Here is a 16,142-nt window from a genome sequence, read left to right on the forward strand (position 1 = left end):
CAGTCAATCTTAGAAACATGTAGGCTCTGCTTATCTATTACCCTCTCCTCATTTTAAGATTATTTTGAATTAAAATACACGCAAAAATATTTCCACAAACACAAGAAAACAAAAAGAGGACTTTATATACAATGGTGAGTCTTCATTTTATACCATTTGCTTAATGTTTGTATGTTTGTATAAAACAAATTCTATGTGTTTGATAGTTTAAAAATTGTCCTGCTTAATTGTGTTTCCTTCTGAACTTCCTTGTGTTTTTGTCTAACATTTAAAAAAAAATGTTTCAAAGCCCTGCCGCCTTTTTTTTTTTCCCTTCTTGGATCACTATTACTATGTCCCTGCCCCAATATTAACCAACAAAAAGAGAAGGGAGAGGGGAGAAAAAAAACTTTTATCAAATCAGCACAGTTAAATATAACTCATCCACACAGCAGCCGTATCCAAAAAATAGGTGTCTTTGTACGGCATGCCCATGTCTTCTCTCTCAGGAGGTAGGTGATATGTTTCATTATGGCTTCTCTGGAGACGTGATTGGTCACTGCAAGGATCAGAGTTCTTAAGTCTTTCAGCATTGTTTTCCTTTATAGTCTTGCAATCCTTGTATAAATCATTATCCTGTTCTCCTTACTTCCCTTTGCCTCAGTCCATACCACCCAGGATTCTCTGAAGTCATGTCTTTTATAATTTCTTGTGTCATGGTACAGTCTCATTATATTCATACACTGTAATTTGTTCAGCTATTCTCTAAGAGGCACGCTAAGGTTCCCTCTTAGATTCTAGTTTCACACACACACACACACACACACACACACACACTTTTAGTCTCCCATAAAGGATCAGTTTGGGACAGCTAGGTGGCATATCAGATATAGTGCCAAGCCTGGAGTCAGGAAGACTCATTCCTGATCTCAGACACTTACTAGCTGTGTGATCTGGGCAAGAGTAACCCTGTTTGCCTCAGTTCCTAATCTGTAAAATGAGTTGGAGAAGGAAATGGCAAGCTACTCCAGGAACTTTGCCAAAAAAATAGTAAGGAAAGGTCATGAAGAGTTGGATACAACTGCAACAACTGAACAACAATAACAAAGGATCGGTTTGGAATGGAAAAAAGTGCATTTTGCTTCTGACTGCTCCCTCTCTAGTATTATAAAATAAAGGACACTTCACAAATTAGTGTGTCATCCTTTTGCGTGGGCCATGATAATTTCAGCATCATTCCTATTGTATTGTCTATACCACCAGAGCCAGAACTTGTTCCCTCATTTTATAAATGATGGAGCTGTGATAAATTTATAAAAGAGGAGGGAGGAAATAGCAAAGGAGTTCATGTTGATGGGTGTCTGGGGCAAAATGAAATACATAGCAGGGTCCTAAAGACTTGTAGATGTCATTGCTGAGCTGTGATGAGTGATCTTGGAAAAAAAAGGGATGAGAATAAAAGAGGTGTTGCTCATGTGGAGAGAAGCAAATGTTAACCCAATTTTCAAAAAGGTTAAGTTTCTTCAAACTCTAGGAGAGTGAGCTTGACTTTGATTCCTTGCAACATTCCAAAATGCATTATTAAAGTCATGGTTAGAAAGGGCATGCTGATTCTTACTTGCCAGCATGGGTTCATCAAGAGCAAGTCAAACTAGTCAAACCTCATTTCCTATTCTGAAAGGGCTACTTGACTAATAGATGAGGAGAACTGCAAAGACAGAGTCCTGAGATTTCCACAAAGAACAAGATACAGTGTTTCACCATATCCTCATGGACAAGATGAAAAGGCAGGCTTTATGGTAGTCTAATTAAGTAGATCCTGAACTCATTCACTAATTACCCCAAGAGTAGTCAACAGTGTAGTGTTGTTACTAATATCTGTCCTTTCTCTCATTGTCATCAACACTCTTTTTAAAGAATGACTTCTACGAACTCATAGAAGGCATGCTGAAATTATATAAATATTTGACATCTGAGGAAAATAGCTAATATGCTACATGACAGGAGACAGCTAGTTGGCAGAATGGATTGAATGCTGGGGTTGTTGTCAGGAAGACCTGAATTCAAATCCTGCCTCGGAGACTAGTTAGGTGACTGTGGATAAATCATGTAACCTCTGCATCAGTTTCCTCAAATGCAAAATGAGAGTAATGATAGCATGTTGTTGTGAAGTATTGTTGCGACGGTCAATTGCAATAATATTTAAAAAGTACTTTGCACAGTGCCTGGCATATAGTAGGCACTATAGAAAGACTAAATGTTATTGATAAGATTACTCTATGACCTTGGGTAAGTCAACCTTTGTTTACCTCAGTTTCCTCAACTCTAAAATGGGGATAATATGGTACCTCTCTTCCTTATGAGGATTTTTATAAGTGTTAAAAATAGATATTTATAAAGGACTTAGCACAGTGCCTGGCATGCATACAGTAGGCACTCTATAAATGATAACTGTTGTTGTTGGTGATGATGACGATAATTTCAATGCGAAAAGATCTTGACAGAAAAAGAACAATGGTTCAATTACAACAAAATTAAATGGAATTATTATAAAATCCTTTACTTAAGTTGAAAATATTAGCAATCTAAGTACAGAGAAGGGGACATTCTGCTGGATCCAAACTTGCATGAAAAAGATCTGGGCCTTTTAGTCTTCCCTTCTGCCTCTTGCATTCTCTAGTTTCCTTAAAGACTCAGTTCAAGTGCCCTCTTCTAAGTAAAACTTTTTTCCAACCTCCTTGGTTGCTAGTGCCCTCACTCCCAACACTGTCTATAATGCATTTTGTATACATTACATATATTCTTATATGTGTACGTGTTCTCTCCCCATTAGAATATAAGTTCTCAATTCTGTTTTTTCCCCTACCGTGCTATGTCCTTTCTCTTCTGAATAAATGCATTTGTTATCTGTACCATAGAATGTTTTTTCCTTATGTGATATTTTTCATTTTTTGCTTCATGTGAACAAGTCTTGTATCCTTAAACCAGATTGTAAGTTCCTAGATCTCAGGGATCATGTTTTCTTCTTTTACATACATCACAGAGTTAATGCTGAGTAGGTTTATAATGGATCACTTGCAAGGATGTGGTGAATCTTACTTGCAATCTTCTCGATTAATTCCACTTCTTTTCGTTTTCTGTACTGTCAAGTTGCATACTTTACACATTTACTGCCAGAACTTAAAATTTATTTGGAATACCAACAAGTAACTTTTTTTTATGCTTCCATCACCTTCTTCTTAGGGGATGCCAAAGTTTTTGTTTGTTGGTTGGTTGGTTTTTTGTTTTGTTTTGTTTTGTTTTCTGAGAAAAGCCTTAGTTTTGTTGCCACCAAAGTCTCTCATCTTGAAGGAATAGCCCTTCTGACCTATTCCAACTACAGGCAACTACAGATAGTTGTTTTCTTGCTGCTTCTACTTGAAGTCTTCAATACTCATGGAAACTCGACAGCTCAGTATAAGTGGAAGTGCTTCTGGTCTAGGAGTTGTCCCTACTGAATTCCCTAATTCCCGTTCTTTGCAAGGAAATGAGTCAAGATATTTTTTGGGCTGTGTATTTTCCCATCATTTTTTCATGCCTGGTCTCTTTTTCTACAGTAGGTTATGGGACAATGTAAACAGCTGTTTTTGGTAACTTAACAACTTCCATAAATCTTATTTCATCTTTCTATCCTACATAGTCTACGTTCCAACAATACTGGGCTACTTGCCATTCCCCATGCATATCCTAAGCTTTCCAAAGGGCTATGTCTTTCCTCAAACCATCCCCTTTGCTTGGAATTATCTACAGTGATTTCTCCTTATTAAACTGTTAGTCTCCCTTCAAGACTCAGGTCAAATATTATATTTTCTGATCTAGTGTCAACATTACCTTAGAATGCATTGCCAATTTTGCCTGCAGACTCAGTAAAGACCCTGGAATCCCAGATGGTCTTGACTCTATATATGTCAAGGTTCAGTCTATAAAGCACAAATGAACATGCTGTAGGAACCAATATATGATATTTAATGTTGGTTCAGAGTCTCAGCATCAGCAGGGGCCCCAAGGCTTTTTTTCTCCCTTAATCTGTACCTGAATCTCAGCTATAGCATACTTTATAAGTCCTTATCTGTACTTTACTTGAAGACCCATAACCTATCCAACAGGAGGAACCATAACTTGCTGAGGCAGCCAATAATCCACTTTAGAATAGCTATAATTATTAGGCAGTTCTTCCTTACTTCAAGCCTAACTTTGCCTCTTTGAATTGCATATCCATTGCTGCTAATTCTTCCTTCTGGGGAGATACAGAACAACTCTAATCTTCGCCCTACCCCCAATCCCTTGGCTCAAATACCATCTGAAAATGCTTTTCTTCTTCAGGCTAAATAAACATTATTCACATTCACTTCAACTTGTCCTTTTTGACAAGATCTTAAAGATTTCTTTTTCTGTCTAAGTTATCTCCTTTGTATGCTCTCAAGCTTATCAGTGTCTTCCCTGAAATGTAGTCAGAACTGTACACAAATGCAAGTAGTATCCAAAACTGAATGCAGTTGGGAGTCCTGTCAGAGGGAGGCCACAAAGAGCAAGGACTGGAAAAGGCAGGAGGTGGAACTTTAGGTAACACTTGAAGGGAATCAAGGAAGCTAGGAGGTGGGGATGAGGAGGGAATGTGTTCCAGGGATGAAGAATAGATAGTGGAAACACTCAGAGTTGGAAAATGGGGTGTTGTATTGGAAGAATCGAATATGATTGTCAATTGCTTGCATGTCTTCTTTTATAAACTGTCTTTGTCTACTTGTCTATTAAGGGTAGAGATAGTCTTACATGTTAATTCTCTATGTATCTTAGTCATCAGACTTTAACCAGAGATACATGTGCAGATATTCTTTTATCCTCATTATCAGTTTCCCTTCACATATACATATATATGTGTATATATATATATATATATATATATATATATGTATGTATATATGTATGTATATATGTATATATATATGCACACATATATGTGTATGTGTGTATACACATATGCATGTCCCTATATGTGTGTATAACCTATTCAAATCTTCCCTACCATTCAAGGATGAATTTAACTCCTAGCTTATTCAAGTAGACTTCCTATATTAATCCAGCTTACATTAATGTATTATATTTATCTGGCATCTCAGAAATCCTTTTCTGAAGCAGTGCTGCGGAATTTAGCACACAATTGATCCCCAGCTCTTTTATGTGTGTTATAGTCTTCTCCCCTCTATTATAACAGAAACACTTTGGGATAGAACAATGCCTGGCACCACGTAGGAGATTCTCAATAAATTCTTGTTAAATCTAAATCATATTTTTGTATATGTATAAATTTTATATCCATATATACATACATATGTATATATTATGTGTGTTCTATAGTCATTTTAACGATTAATAATGGTTCACATTTGTATAGTGACTCAAAACTTACAAAACACTTTTTTTTCTCCTCAGTAGCCATGTGAAATAGGTAGAGCTAGGATTATTATCTTCATTCTATGGATTAGGAAACTGAGGCTCAGAGAGATAAAATTACTTGTCCAAGTTCATGCAACAAATAAGCATCCGGCTGGAACTTGTTGTTGTATCTGTTAACTCCAAGGCCTGTGTTTTTGCCATTAAACCACCATGACTAAAGATTCAAGGTCTCTGCAGAGATCTAATGCTGTAGGATAATGGCATATGTTTCTTCTGGGTTGATCTAACACTGGATTTGTTTGAAGTCAGTGAATTTTGATTCAGATTTTGGCTCTGCCACTGAATACCTGTGTGACCATCAACAGACAAATTAACCTTTAGTTACCAAGTATTTAAGGGAGCTGGGTAAACTTTAAGATTCTTATTCTAAAGTTTTGATTCTATGAACTTCTGGGACTAAAATCTTACAGTGGTTGCTTGGGTGCAATCTGTATATCTCTATATGGAGATAAACTTGAATATTATGTTTGTCACAGCAGTTTGGGAAAACATGTGTAATGTGCCTGCAGACAAAGTCAAGTCTCTGAGACACCTTTGAAACCTCACCAAAGCCCCCATTGGTTGATAATTCTTTATATGTATGTATGTGTTCTGGCCTACTCAGCTGTTAGAATTTAATTAGCAGTAATATATTATTGTCAAAGTAATTAAAGCTTTGCTTTGATTAAAAACAGAATTGTTTAATTAAAAAAGAAATGGGTTGGCTTACCTTAACTTTCTACTGCAGTAAGATATCCATATCAGATGATTCCCTCTATCTTCCTCCTTCAGGTCTGAAGGTCCGAGAAGTGTTTATCAATGTCACCAGGCAGCAAGTGGAGGATTTTCATGGACCTGAAGACTATTGGTGCCAGTGTGTTGCATGGAGCCATCTGGGTACCTCTAAGAGCCGGAAGGCATCAGTCCGCATAGCCTGTAAGTAGATTTGTCACTTGCCTTTTTGGCCCTCCTCTTCAAAGGATTTTTTTTTTTTTTGCACAGAATCAATGTTATAGTGATTCTTTTCATGTATAGATTGGACAAGATGGCTGCTGAGTTCCCTTCCAAAGCTCAGATTCTGTGATTATATATGTACTGGGCTTGTGATCAAGAAGACCTGGATTAAAATCTTACCTCTGATACTTAGTAGCCGTGTGACACAGGTCAACACATTTAACCTTTAAGTTTCTCAAACAACTTCTTGGAATTGTCGACTAAGTTATAGATGGCTTTATTCTGTGTTTGTGGAGGGAGTTCCCACACTGGGAATTCCCTGCTTTGATGTATTTACAGATCTTTTTTGTATCTGTGTGATATTTTTACTACCATCCTCATCTGATGTCTCATGGAGAATTAGGGGTAGCCCTACGCTTTCAAGGGTTATGCTAAAAGGGCACAAGTTCTGAAGGCCCTAAAAAACTGAAAAGGTTTCCAATATAAACCTAATAATAAATAGTTTTCCTGCAATTCTAGGATCATCCTAGCTGTGTTCAAATAGGTTTATCTCCAGGCTGACCACAGAGTGGTGAATTTTTCAGGCATGGTAATTCTCAAACACCAGCTACCAGTTTATAGATTGGCTGTAATCTGCATTGGTGCAGAGAGTGGCCCACATCAGAAACATCAAAGATCCTTGAGGTGATGAAATATTTTACCAGATTTCAATAGCAAAAGCAGGCTTTTTGGTGATTCTAGATGCTTTTCTTCAGGGCCCTAAATGGCTAGCAATGAGACACAGATTGACTTGCCCGTATTCTTATTAGATTCACTTAGTTCTCTTAAATTTCTTCTTAACTGTTTCATAATTTCCTCTGGAGTGTATTCAGCAAGTCTGTTTGGCTAAGAGTTTCTGTTTGGATTGTGAGCACTGGGGTGTCACAGCAATGCCAGGTAAAGACTGTTCATGCAAGAGGAAAAGCTGTCAGAATGGGCTGCTGTGTATAGCACCCAAAGGCAGCAGTTAGGAGTCATTTATGGGAAAGCACAAGCAATATTTTTTTTTCTATAATGCCCATGACAGTCTGCAAAAATAAGAAGGCATTAAGGACTCTTTGTGTCCCACTGTTAAATCTACTCTATGAATCTTAAAATATAGAAATTGGTTTTAAATGTGCACTAGCTTAGTCTAAGAGAAAACAGGGAAATAGAACTAGGCAGAAATAGGAGCGTATGCCTTCCCAAGTTGCTCCAAATTTCTTCATGATGTTTCTGTTTCAGGATCCTATGACCTGTGACACAGGCCCATGTGAGAGACTAAGGAGAAATTCAGGCAGTATTATGAAGCACATAGCCATTGCTTACTCGATACAAGATCACCACTGTACAACCCTTAGGTATATGCTGTGCCTAATAGCTCACACAGTTTATGGTACAACCCTCTGCCTAAGACTCTTCCTAGGGACAATCATGACATTGGAGAACCCCAAACAAAAACACTGAGGAAAAGCTGGCCAGATAGTCAGAATCCCTAGAGCCATAGCCTTATCCTATACAAATCTTTCCTCACGTTATTAATCTCTCACCTGACAATCCAATGGATTTACAACAGAAAGGCTGTGTTCCAAACACAGTTCCAGAATCTTGGACTGGTATGGTTTGTATAGTATGACCTTAGGCAAGCTCAGACTGTGGTGGAGATGTTGTCTACATTAAGGTTTTTAACAGATGATGCCTTTATGTCCCATTGAAAAAATTGCCCAGCTCCTCTGGTTGTGATGACATGGAGTATTTTCTCTTCTTTAAAAAGAAAACAAAAGAAAACCCCTCATTTCTCTCCATAAGTGGTTCCTCTCTAGGGAAAGTCAAAATAAAATGCATAGAAGCTTTCTAGTAAGTAATCAAGACACCAAGGACAGTGCCAGTTACTGCAGTCTTATTCAAATGACTTCTTGTGAGAGTGCCATAAAAAATACAGGGCAAGGGGGATTTATCTGAGAACTCAAGGAGACTGTGCCTAGCATATGTCAATAGTACAGGGATTATGAGGAGAACTGAGTTGCTGTTTGAAGAGACATATACATTTCTCAAGAAGTGAAATTTCCTTTTAAAATATGCATTTTGCCCTCGCTGTTTAATATGGGATGATGGGACCCAGATATCATACTAGGGCATTGTGACGAGGTGGGAAGGAGTTGGAGTTAGGGAATGGTGGTTGGAACCACCTAATTAACTGTGCTGCTCACTTGATATACATGTGCTGCTTCCTCCCTGTAGTCTTTTTTTAAAGTTTCTCAGTACTTACCAAAATAAAGTTTTATTAACTAAAAACAAGAGGAATGTTAACCTCTTTGGGCCTGGATTTACCTAGTTTCAACCTGATTGAGTTAGAAAAAAGTGGCCCTGATTCTGTTCTTTATTAACTTTGTGATCAAGGTGAATAACCCTTTTTGGTCTTAGTTTTTTCATCTCTACCAAGAAGGAGTTGGATTAAATATTCATTAATGTGCTTTTGAAAAATAATTTCTGGCTCGATATTTTCTGGTATTTAAATTTGGTAACAATATTCATTTATTCTGACCTAGAAAATCCATTCTATTTCTTTGCTGTCCATCTAATAATCAAAAGGCTCACCTGGGTCCTTTGATCTGTTCAAACCAATAAATATAATGTTGCTTATTATGACTTTGTAAGACAAGGATAATAGGATTTAGAGGAGGAAGGGACCTTAGAGATCCTTTCATCCATTAATTTTATAGATGAAGCAAAAAAGGCCCAGAGAAATGAAATGGTTTGCCCAGGTTGACACAGTTAACAGGCTTTGGGCAAAGGTTGCATTTAAACATAGATTGTCTAAAAGTGTGATATTTTCACCCTAAATGTTCTGCCTCTATATGGTGTATCCCAAAAGTCTCAGTAGGGTTTTGAACTTTAATAGCTTAAGAGTTCACTAAGACTTTTGGGACACCTTTTATAGCTTTCCTAAAAGCCTTCTCTAGAAAAAAAATATGAGTGCTTATTCTCAGCCATAACATTACAAGAAAAAAGATCATTCTCCAAAAGGCCAGTCATGTTTAGGTATCATAGCTCTCCTTGGTGTAATAGAAGTTTAGTTGATGCCTCAGTGATCACTAACAAAACTTAAAAATTGAAAACTAAATGACTTACCCAAGTTCATGCAGCTAATTAGAGCAAAGTCATAACTGGAACTTTAATCTCTTGACTCCTTATTTAAGTCATTTGCTTTCAAACCAAGCTAAAATAGCCTCCACTTCTCTTACTCAGGTAGCTGGTTGGCAGAGAGGATAAAGTATTGGGCCTGAAGTCAGGAAGACCTACATTCAAATTTAGCCTCAGGTATTTACTGTCTGGGACCCTGAGCAAGTTACTTAACCTCTGTTTGCCTCAGTTTGACCATTTGTAAAATGAGGATATACTTCCAAAGGTTGTTATGAGAATAAAATGAGAATATTTGTAAAGAGCTTTGCAAACCCAAAAGTGCTATAGAAGCTATCATCATCATCATCATCACATTTAAAACAAAATTGGAACATAAGCAACACAACACAGAGGAAAGTTACAGAATCACAGAATTTCAGAGTTGAAATGGACCTCAATGACCATCCTGGCTCAATTGTGTCTTAAAGAATCACTTCCACAACATCCCAAAATAACTCATCCCACTTTTGCCTGAAGAACTCCAGTTAAAGAAAAATTACCACCTCCCAAGGGAACCTATATTTAACTCTAATTAGTTCTAATTAGTGGGAAGTTCGTCTTTAAATTGAGACTACATTTAACTCTTTACAAATTCCATCCATTGATCCTATTTTATTTTGTTTTAACCTCAGGAAAAAAAAAGTGGCTGTTCCCTTAAGTAATCTCTCTGTACACTACTGCTCTCATGGTAAAGTGATAGCACATCTATTATGCAGTCATGCACCAATCACCACCTGAGTGACCAGCAGCCAATAGAGGTTTTACCCTAAGAGCCAAAGCGTTCTGTCACCTTGAATTTTCATTACACCATCACAGTTACACATGGCATCAGGGAAATGTTGACTCTCCGGCCAACTGCCAGGGGCTGGGAAATACAATACTGGAGACAACACTGCAGGAAAAAAAAATGTGAGTGGGTTCTGTATCTGTTTTAAGGGGGAAATAAATAAATAAATAAATAAATGAATAAATAAATAAATAAATAAATAAATAAATAAATAAATAAATGACTGAATAAATGAATGAATAAATAAATAAATAAATAAATGAGTTGATTTAGTCTAAACCCTCACAAAGTTGGCACAAACCCCTCTGTAGGGAATTACTCCCACAAGACCTCACAAGTCTGTTTGGTTCAATCAAGCCAAAGTTAGACAAGCACACTGCTGCATCTGTTACTTCTGCTGCTGGACGGTTGTCAAGAGTTGAAATATTCAATTATTCGTGGTTGTTTATTTCTGTGTGTGAACATTTGGCCACTTTGCCCAAGCTTTCCCTACCTTGGATGCTTCTTCAGCTGCCTGCAAAATACTGAGCCTGTTCCATTAACCCTTAGGTGTTTCAACTCTCTGCGGACACTTATCTTTTTTCTGCTCACCCATTATGGGGAAACAAAGGAACATAGTCACACAGCCCACGTTTTCTACCTGCAACATAGCATGTGGAAGGAAAACAATTTTGTAAAAAGCCACTGCAATGTGACAAATCCTGAGTAGAAGCATGAAAGAGTCTCACTTTATGGAATTCAAATATGTTGCATGCTTCAGACAGCCCTAAAATAACCCGTGAAATTATGCTTAAAAACCAGAGGAAAGGGGGGAAAAGATACAGTTCAAGTCTCATTTTAGTTTGTAAAATTCCTTCCCTACCTTCATCAGCCAGCAACCAAAATACCTGATGGCATGTAATGCTGGAAGCAAGTAGGAAGAAGAGATTGGGCACGACTGTATTTGGGAAATAGAACAGTGCTTTCAACGATCTCAGATTGCCAACTGTTGGGAAAGAAAAAAAAAACAACATCAGTATTCTCTCAGGGAGAATATGGTATTATGGCTATGAATCATGGAAGGCCACAGTCTCAGACAAAGTAAAATTATAAATAAATCCAACTTAAATGAAAAGATGTGTGGTGGGTGTATGCAAGCTGCCATATATAAGCAAAAATGACTTGGTGTACAGGAAGTGGCTTAATAGATATTATCAAAGACTTTTATGTATAGAAAGGAAGTGAGCCAGTCATACGCTGAGAATGAGTATTACTCAGATAATCTCAGAATATCACTCATATATGTTCCTTTTCTTCCACTCATATAACCACCCACCTAATTCAGGGTTTTATTACCTCTCTATTGGACTATTAAATAGTCTTATAATTAGTCTACTAGATTATTGAAACAGTCTTATAATTAATCTTCTTGCCTCAAGTCTCTCCTTATTATAATCCATCCTTCACTCAGCTACCTAAATTATTTTCCTAAAGCACAGCTATAACGTCTTTCTTTCCCCCTCACCAATTCAGTAAACTCCAGTAACTCCCTATTATCTCAGGAATCAATATAAAGTCCAATGGCAGTTAAAGTTCTTTATAATCGGTCCCCTTGCTGTATTTTTAGTCTTCTTATATTCCATATATTCAACAATCCAACAAAACTAACCTATTTGCTATTTGTCCTACATACTTTCCATCTCCATCTCCTCTCTGTGCTTTTCTACTGGTTGTTCCCCATACCTGGCATGCTCTCCATCCTCCCTTTGACAACTCTCAGCTTCCTTCAGAACCCAGATCAGAATCCACATATTTTAAGAGGCCTTTACCCTATCACCCAAATTCAGTACCTTACCTTCCATTTATTCCGTGTAGATTTTATATATTTATTGTTGTCATTTCAGTCGTGTCTGACTCGTCATGACCATACTTGAGATTTTTTTTTTAAGGCAGTTAAGGTTAAGTGACTTGCCCAGGGTCACAGAGCTAGTGAGTTTCAAGTGTTTGGTCTGAGGCCAGATTTGAACTCAGGTCCTCCTGACTTCAGGTCCGGTGCTCTGTCCACTGTGCCACCTAGCTGCCCCTTGGCATTTTCTTAATAAAGATACTGGAGTGGTTTGCCATTTCCTTCTCCAGCTCATTTTGTATATGAGGAAACTGAAGTAAATAGGATTAAGTGACTTGCCCGTGGTCACAGAGCTAGTAAGTGTCTGAGACCACATTTGAACTTGGGACTTCAGGCCCAGCACTCTATCTTATGCACTACCTTGCTGTCAATTTTATATATACCTAGTTAGTTAAATGTTGCCTCTCTCTCAATAGAATGTGAACTCGCTGAATGCAGAAACTTTGTTTTAACCTTTGTTTATATGCCCAGCAGTTAGCATAGTACCTACATATAATACACTCAGGAAATTATTGTTGAGGCTGAGCAGGTTGGCACATGAATGTAATCACTATTTCTGGGGAGACTGAGGCTGGTGGATCACTCCAGTTCAGGAGTTTGGAGCTATATCAGGAGAAAGCCAATCGGGTGTTCACACTAGGTGTGGCACAACCATAGTGAGCCCCAGGGAACCAGAGGCCACTAGGAACGCCTAAAGAGGGACAAACCTATCCAGGTTGGTAAAAGAGCAGGTGAAAATTTCCATGTTGATCAGCAATGGAATCAGGCCTGTATGTGGCAGTTACACATCCGACCTGGTCAAGATATGGAGACCAAGTCTCAGAAAAGAAAAAAAGAAAAGAAAAGGAAAATGTTTATTGACCGATGGATAGATAATAAAAGAACCAGAATAAGGCCTCTTTTTTATTAGTCTATGGAAGATTTGTGTTTTGGAGTTGGGGGGGGGAATAATAAATTAACAAGTTTTGAAGATCAAAAAAATGTTGAGATACTGTGATGTGCAATTGTAGAAGTTAAAAAACCTTTTTAATTTTACTCTTTAACCTTTAACTCATATCATTAAAATTGAGTAGAATGAAATGGAATTGAAAAGCATTTTTTAAAGTACTTATTGTGTGATAAGTACTATGCTAAGCATCAGGGATACAATTATGAAAGTGAGACAGTTTTTGTTCTCAAAAGGCTCACATTTTATTTAGGGACAATAATACAAAAAAAAAAAAAGAGTTCAGTAGCAAGATGGATGGGACATCCCCATGATCTTAAAAGTCCTAGAGCAAGTTGGAAGTCAGAGCCCATAAGTCCTTAGGGTTGAATGGTATAACAGGTGTCTAGCATGCTAGAGAATATAGCAGCAGGACAAATGAAGAGGTGTAGTGGTTCCCTGTGGTAGGGAATATTGTAAGACCTGGTGGTCCTTCATCAAATCTGAAGGATTTTAATAATTGATTCTCTGCTTATCAAAGCGGTAGTGTGAGTAATCACATCCTTACAGCAGAGATATATAGGGACCTCAGGTCATGACCATTGAAAAGCAGAGTTCCTGGTGGGATTTGGGTGGATGACTGTCAGGCTGAGGCCTTTAAAGGAAGGAGTACTGTACTAATATGGTGGGCTCTACTTCGCATCACTTGGAGGTAAGCTCTGGATGGGCAGGGAGTATTCTGGGGCTCTTTGGGTAAGAAGTCTGTCTGTGGCCCAGTGGACTCTAATCTATTAAAGCATTGAAGTTAGAATACAGTATAGCATTAGGCTATGCATTTCCTTCCCTTCCCAAGAAAACAGGTTTATAACTCCCTTGAAAGTTTAAAGAAGAAGACAGCCAATGGAGGAGTACAAAGGAAATTTCACCATTGAGCTGCCTCCATCTGCACAATGTCCTTCCACATGCAGGGTGCATCTTCTGGAAAAGACATTTTGCAGGTGATGCTTCATAGTGGAGTCATGTGGCTGACTTAGCATCTGGCTTCACAGTCAAGCTATAGATCATGAGGACAAGTCCCAGTAAATATGTTGCCTAAGGCAAGTTATCATTGTCCTCCCTGCCCTGTCCAGATGCTCTTTACAAGCTAGAGTTTAGTAAGGCAAAGGACAAGAAGAGGGTGGAACAAATTTTCCTAACACTAACATATCATGGAACAGATACTAGCCTACAAATTCCACCTGCATATTTCTATACAATTTTTGTTCACTCGGGAAGTAACCATGCAGACTGATCTTTGCATTTCTAAATACATACACTTCTTTTACCACAGGAGAAGGTTGCAGAACCCAAGAGGGACCATTGTTCTGTTCTGCCAACGTTCAAAAAATACTTTTGAGTTGACTTGTACTGAGTTGAATTTAATTGAAATGAAGGACAGAAGCCAGGTCAGATGACAAACAGTTGAAACAATGGAGAATGTCAGAGGCTGTTTGGTTGGACTGCTTCAGGAGTTAGTGAGTTCCTTATCACTAGAGGTCTTCAAGAAATACAGGGAGGATGAACACTAGTCAGGAATTTTGTAGAGAAGATCCATGGGCAAATAGGGTTTAGGTTAATAATTTCTGAGATTCATTCAGACCCTGAAATTCTGTGACTAAGGATAGACCAACTACGCAGCTCCTAACTGTTCGGTCCATGCTGTTGTGAAGAGGGAGAAATTGACACAATTTAATGCTAAAGCATTCTGATCATCATAGTGTGTATGTATATACATTGTGATGTCAAGTCCTGTGTGTTATAATAAAGGCCTAAAGTCTTCATCAGCCATACTAAGGAATGAAATTTTCAAAACTTGCCCTTACTAAGATAGTAAGGATGAAAATTATGCCACATGAGGGTCATTTGAAGAAACTAGATATTTCCGGCCTGGAGAAGAAAAGTCAGTGGAGACAGGATACTTTCCTTAAAGCATTTGGAGGCCTGTTACTTGGAAGATTTATCTGTATTTACATATGATTGGTCTTACCTCTGGGCCTTTGCACAAGCAATTACTCATGCCTGAAATGCACTCCCTCCTCATCTCTGCTTTTTGTAATCCCTTAGTTTCCTTAAAAGCTCAGCTCAACAGCCACCTTCAACAGGAAGTCTGTCCTGATTTCCACATCTCCAGTTACTAGTGGCCTCCCCCAAAAAAGTACATGTTGTTTTTGCATATTATAAGTTAACCTTCATGAAAGCAGGGATTATTTTGGTTTTGTGAATTGTTTTTCATTTCTGGAATAAATGGTTCTTGGAACAATAAGTATTTGTTGTTTAGTCATTTTTCAGTCATGTCAGATTCTTTATGAGGAAACTGAGGCACACAGGGTTAAGTGACTTGCCCAGGGTCACATAGCTAGTAAGTATCTGAGGCCAGATTTGAACTCAGAAAGAAGAGTCTTCCTGACTCCTGCCCTGGCACTCTACTACGTGCTAGGCCCTGAAGTAACAGCTCGAAATGCAAATTAATGCAATATAAATTGGAGGGCAGCCACCACATATAGGAGAATAATGCTTCCACTTGTGAGAAAATAATAATAATAAAAGTCTCCAAGGAAGATTGTCACTACCTGTAATATTTGTCATAGATATAGGTACAAAGTAAGGGAATGAAATAATCTCTTACTCCATAGACATCTTTATTCACCAATAAGCTTCTGCTGAAAGGGAAGGTAGATATAGGAGAGAAACTCAGGTATATAACACTGAAAGATTTTAGAAAGACGTTACTCTACTTTCCCTATTTTTGTCCTTGAAAGGTTCACAAAATAGGGGGGAGTAGAGTCTTTCTTAGATTCACGTTACCTGGGAATACCTCTCTGTATAATACTTCTATGTATCACCTTCAGCCAACTAAGAGATATTATAGCAGATTAGCCCGATCCGGTTTGAAATTTCAC

At 37.9% G+C, this 16,142-nt stretch overlaps 1 protein-coding gene and 1 non-coding gene across 2 annotated transcripts in view; one reads left to right on the plus strand and one right to left on the minus strand.

The window, feature by feature from the left end:
* Nucleotides 1–16,142, plus strand: part of UNC5D (unc-5 netrin receptor D) — a 366,754-nt gene that overhangs the window by 35,920 nt on the left and 314,692 nt on the right. The window contains 1 exon segment of the mRNA XM_078149141.1: nt 6,244–6,387. Coding sequence (XP_078005267.1) covers nt 6,244–6,387 — 144 coding nt within the window.
* Nucleotides 1,148–1,251, minus strand: LOC144456036 (U6 spliceosomal RNA). Its single transcript, XR_013484942.1, has one exon. It is a non-coding gene; the product is annotated as a U6 spliceosomal RNA (small nuclear RNA).

Source organism: Phascolarctos cinereus, unplaced genomic scaffold (genome assembly GCF_003287225.1).
Source record: "Phascolarctos cinereus isolate Bilbo 61053 unplaced genomic scaffold, phaCin_HiC Scaffold_2;HRSCAF=192, whole genome shotgun sequence".
NCBI classification, from domain to species: domain Eukaryota; kingdom Metazoa; phylum Chordata; class Mammalia; order Diprotodontia; family Phascolarctidae; genus Phascolarctos; species Phascolarctos cinereus.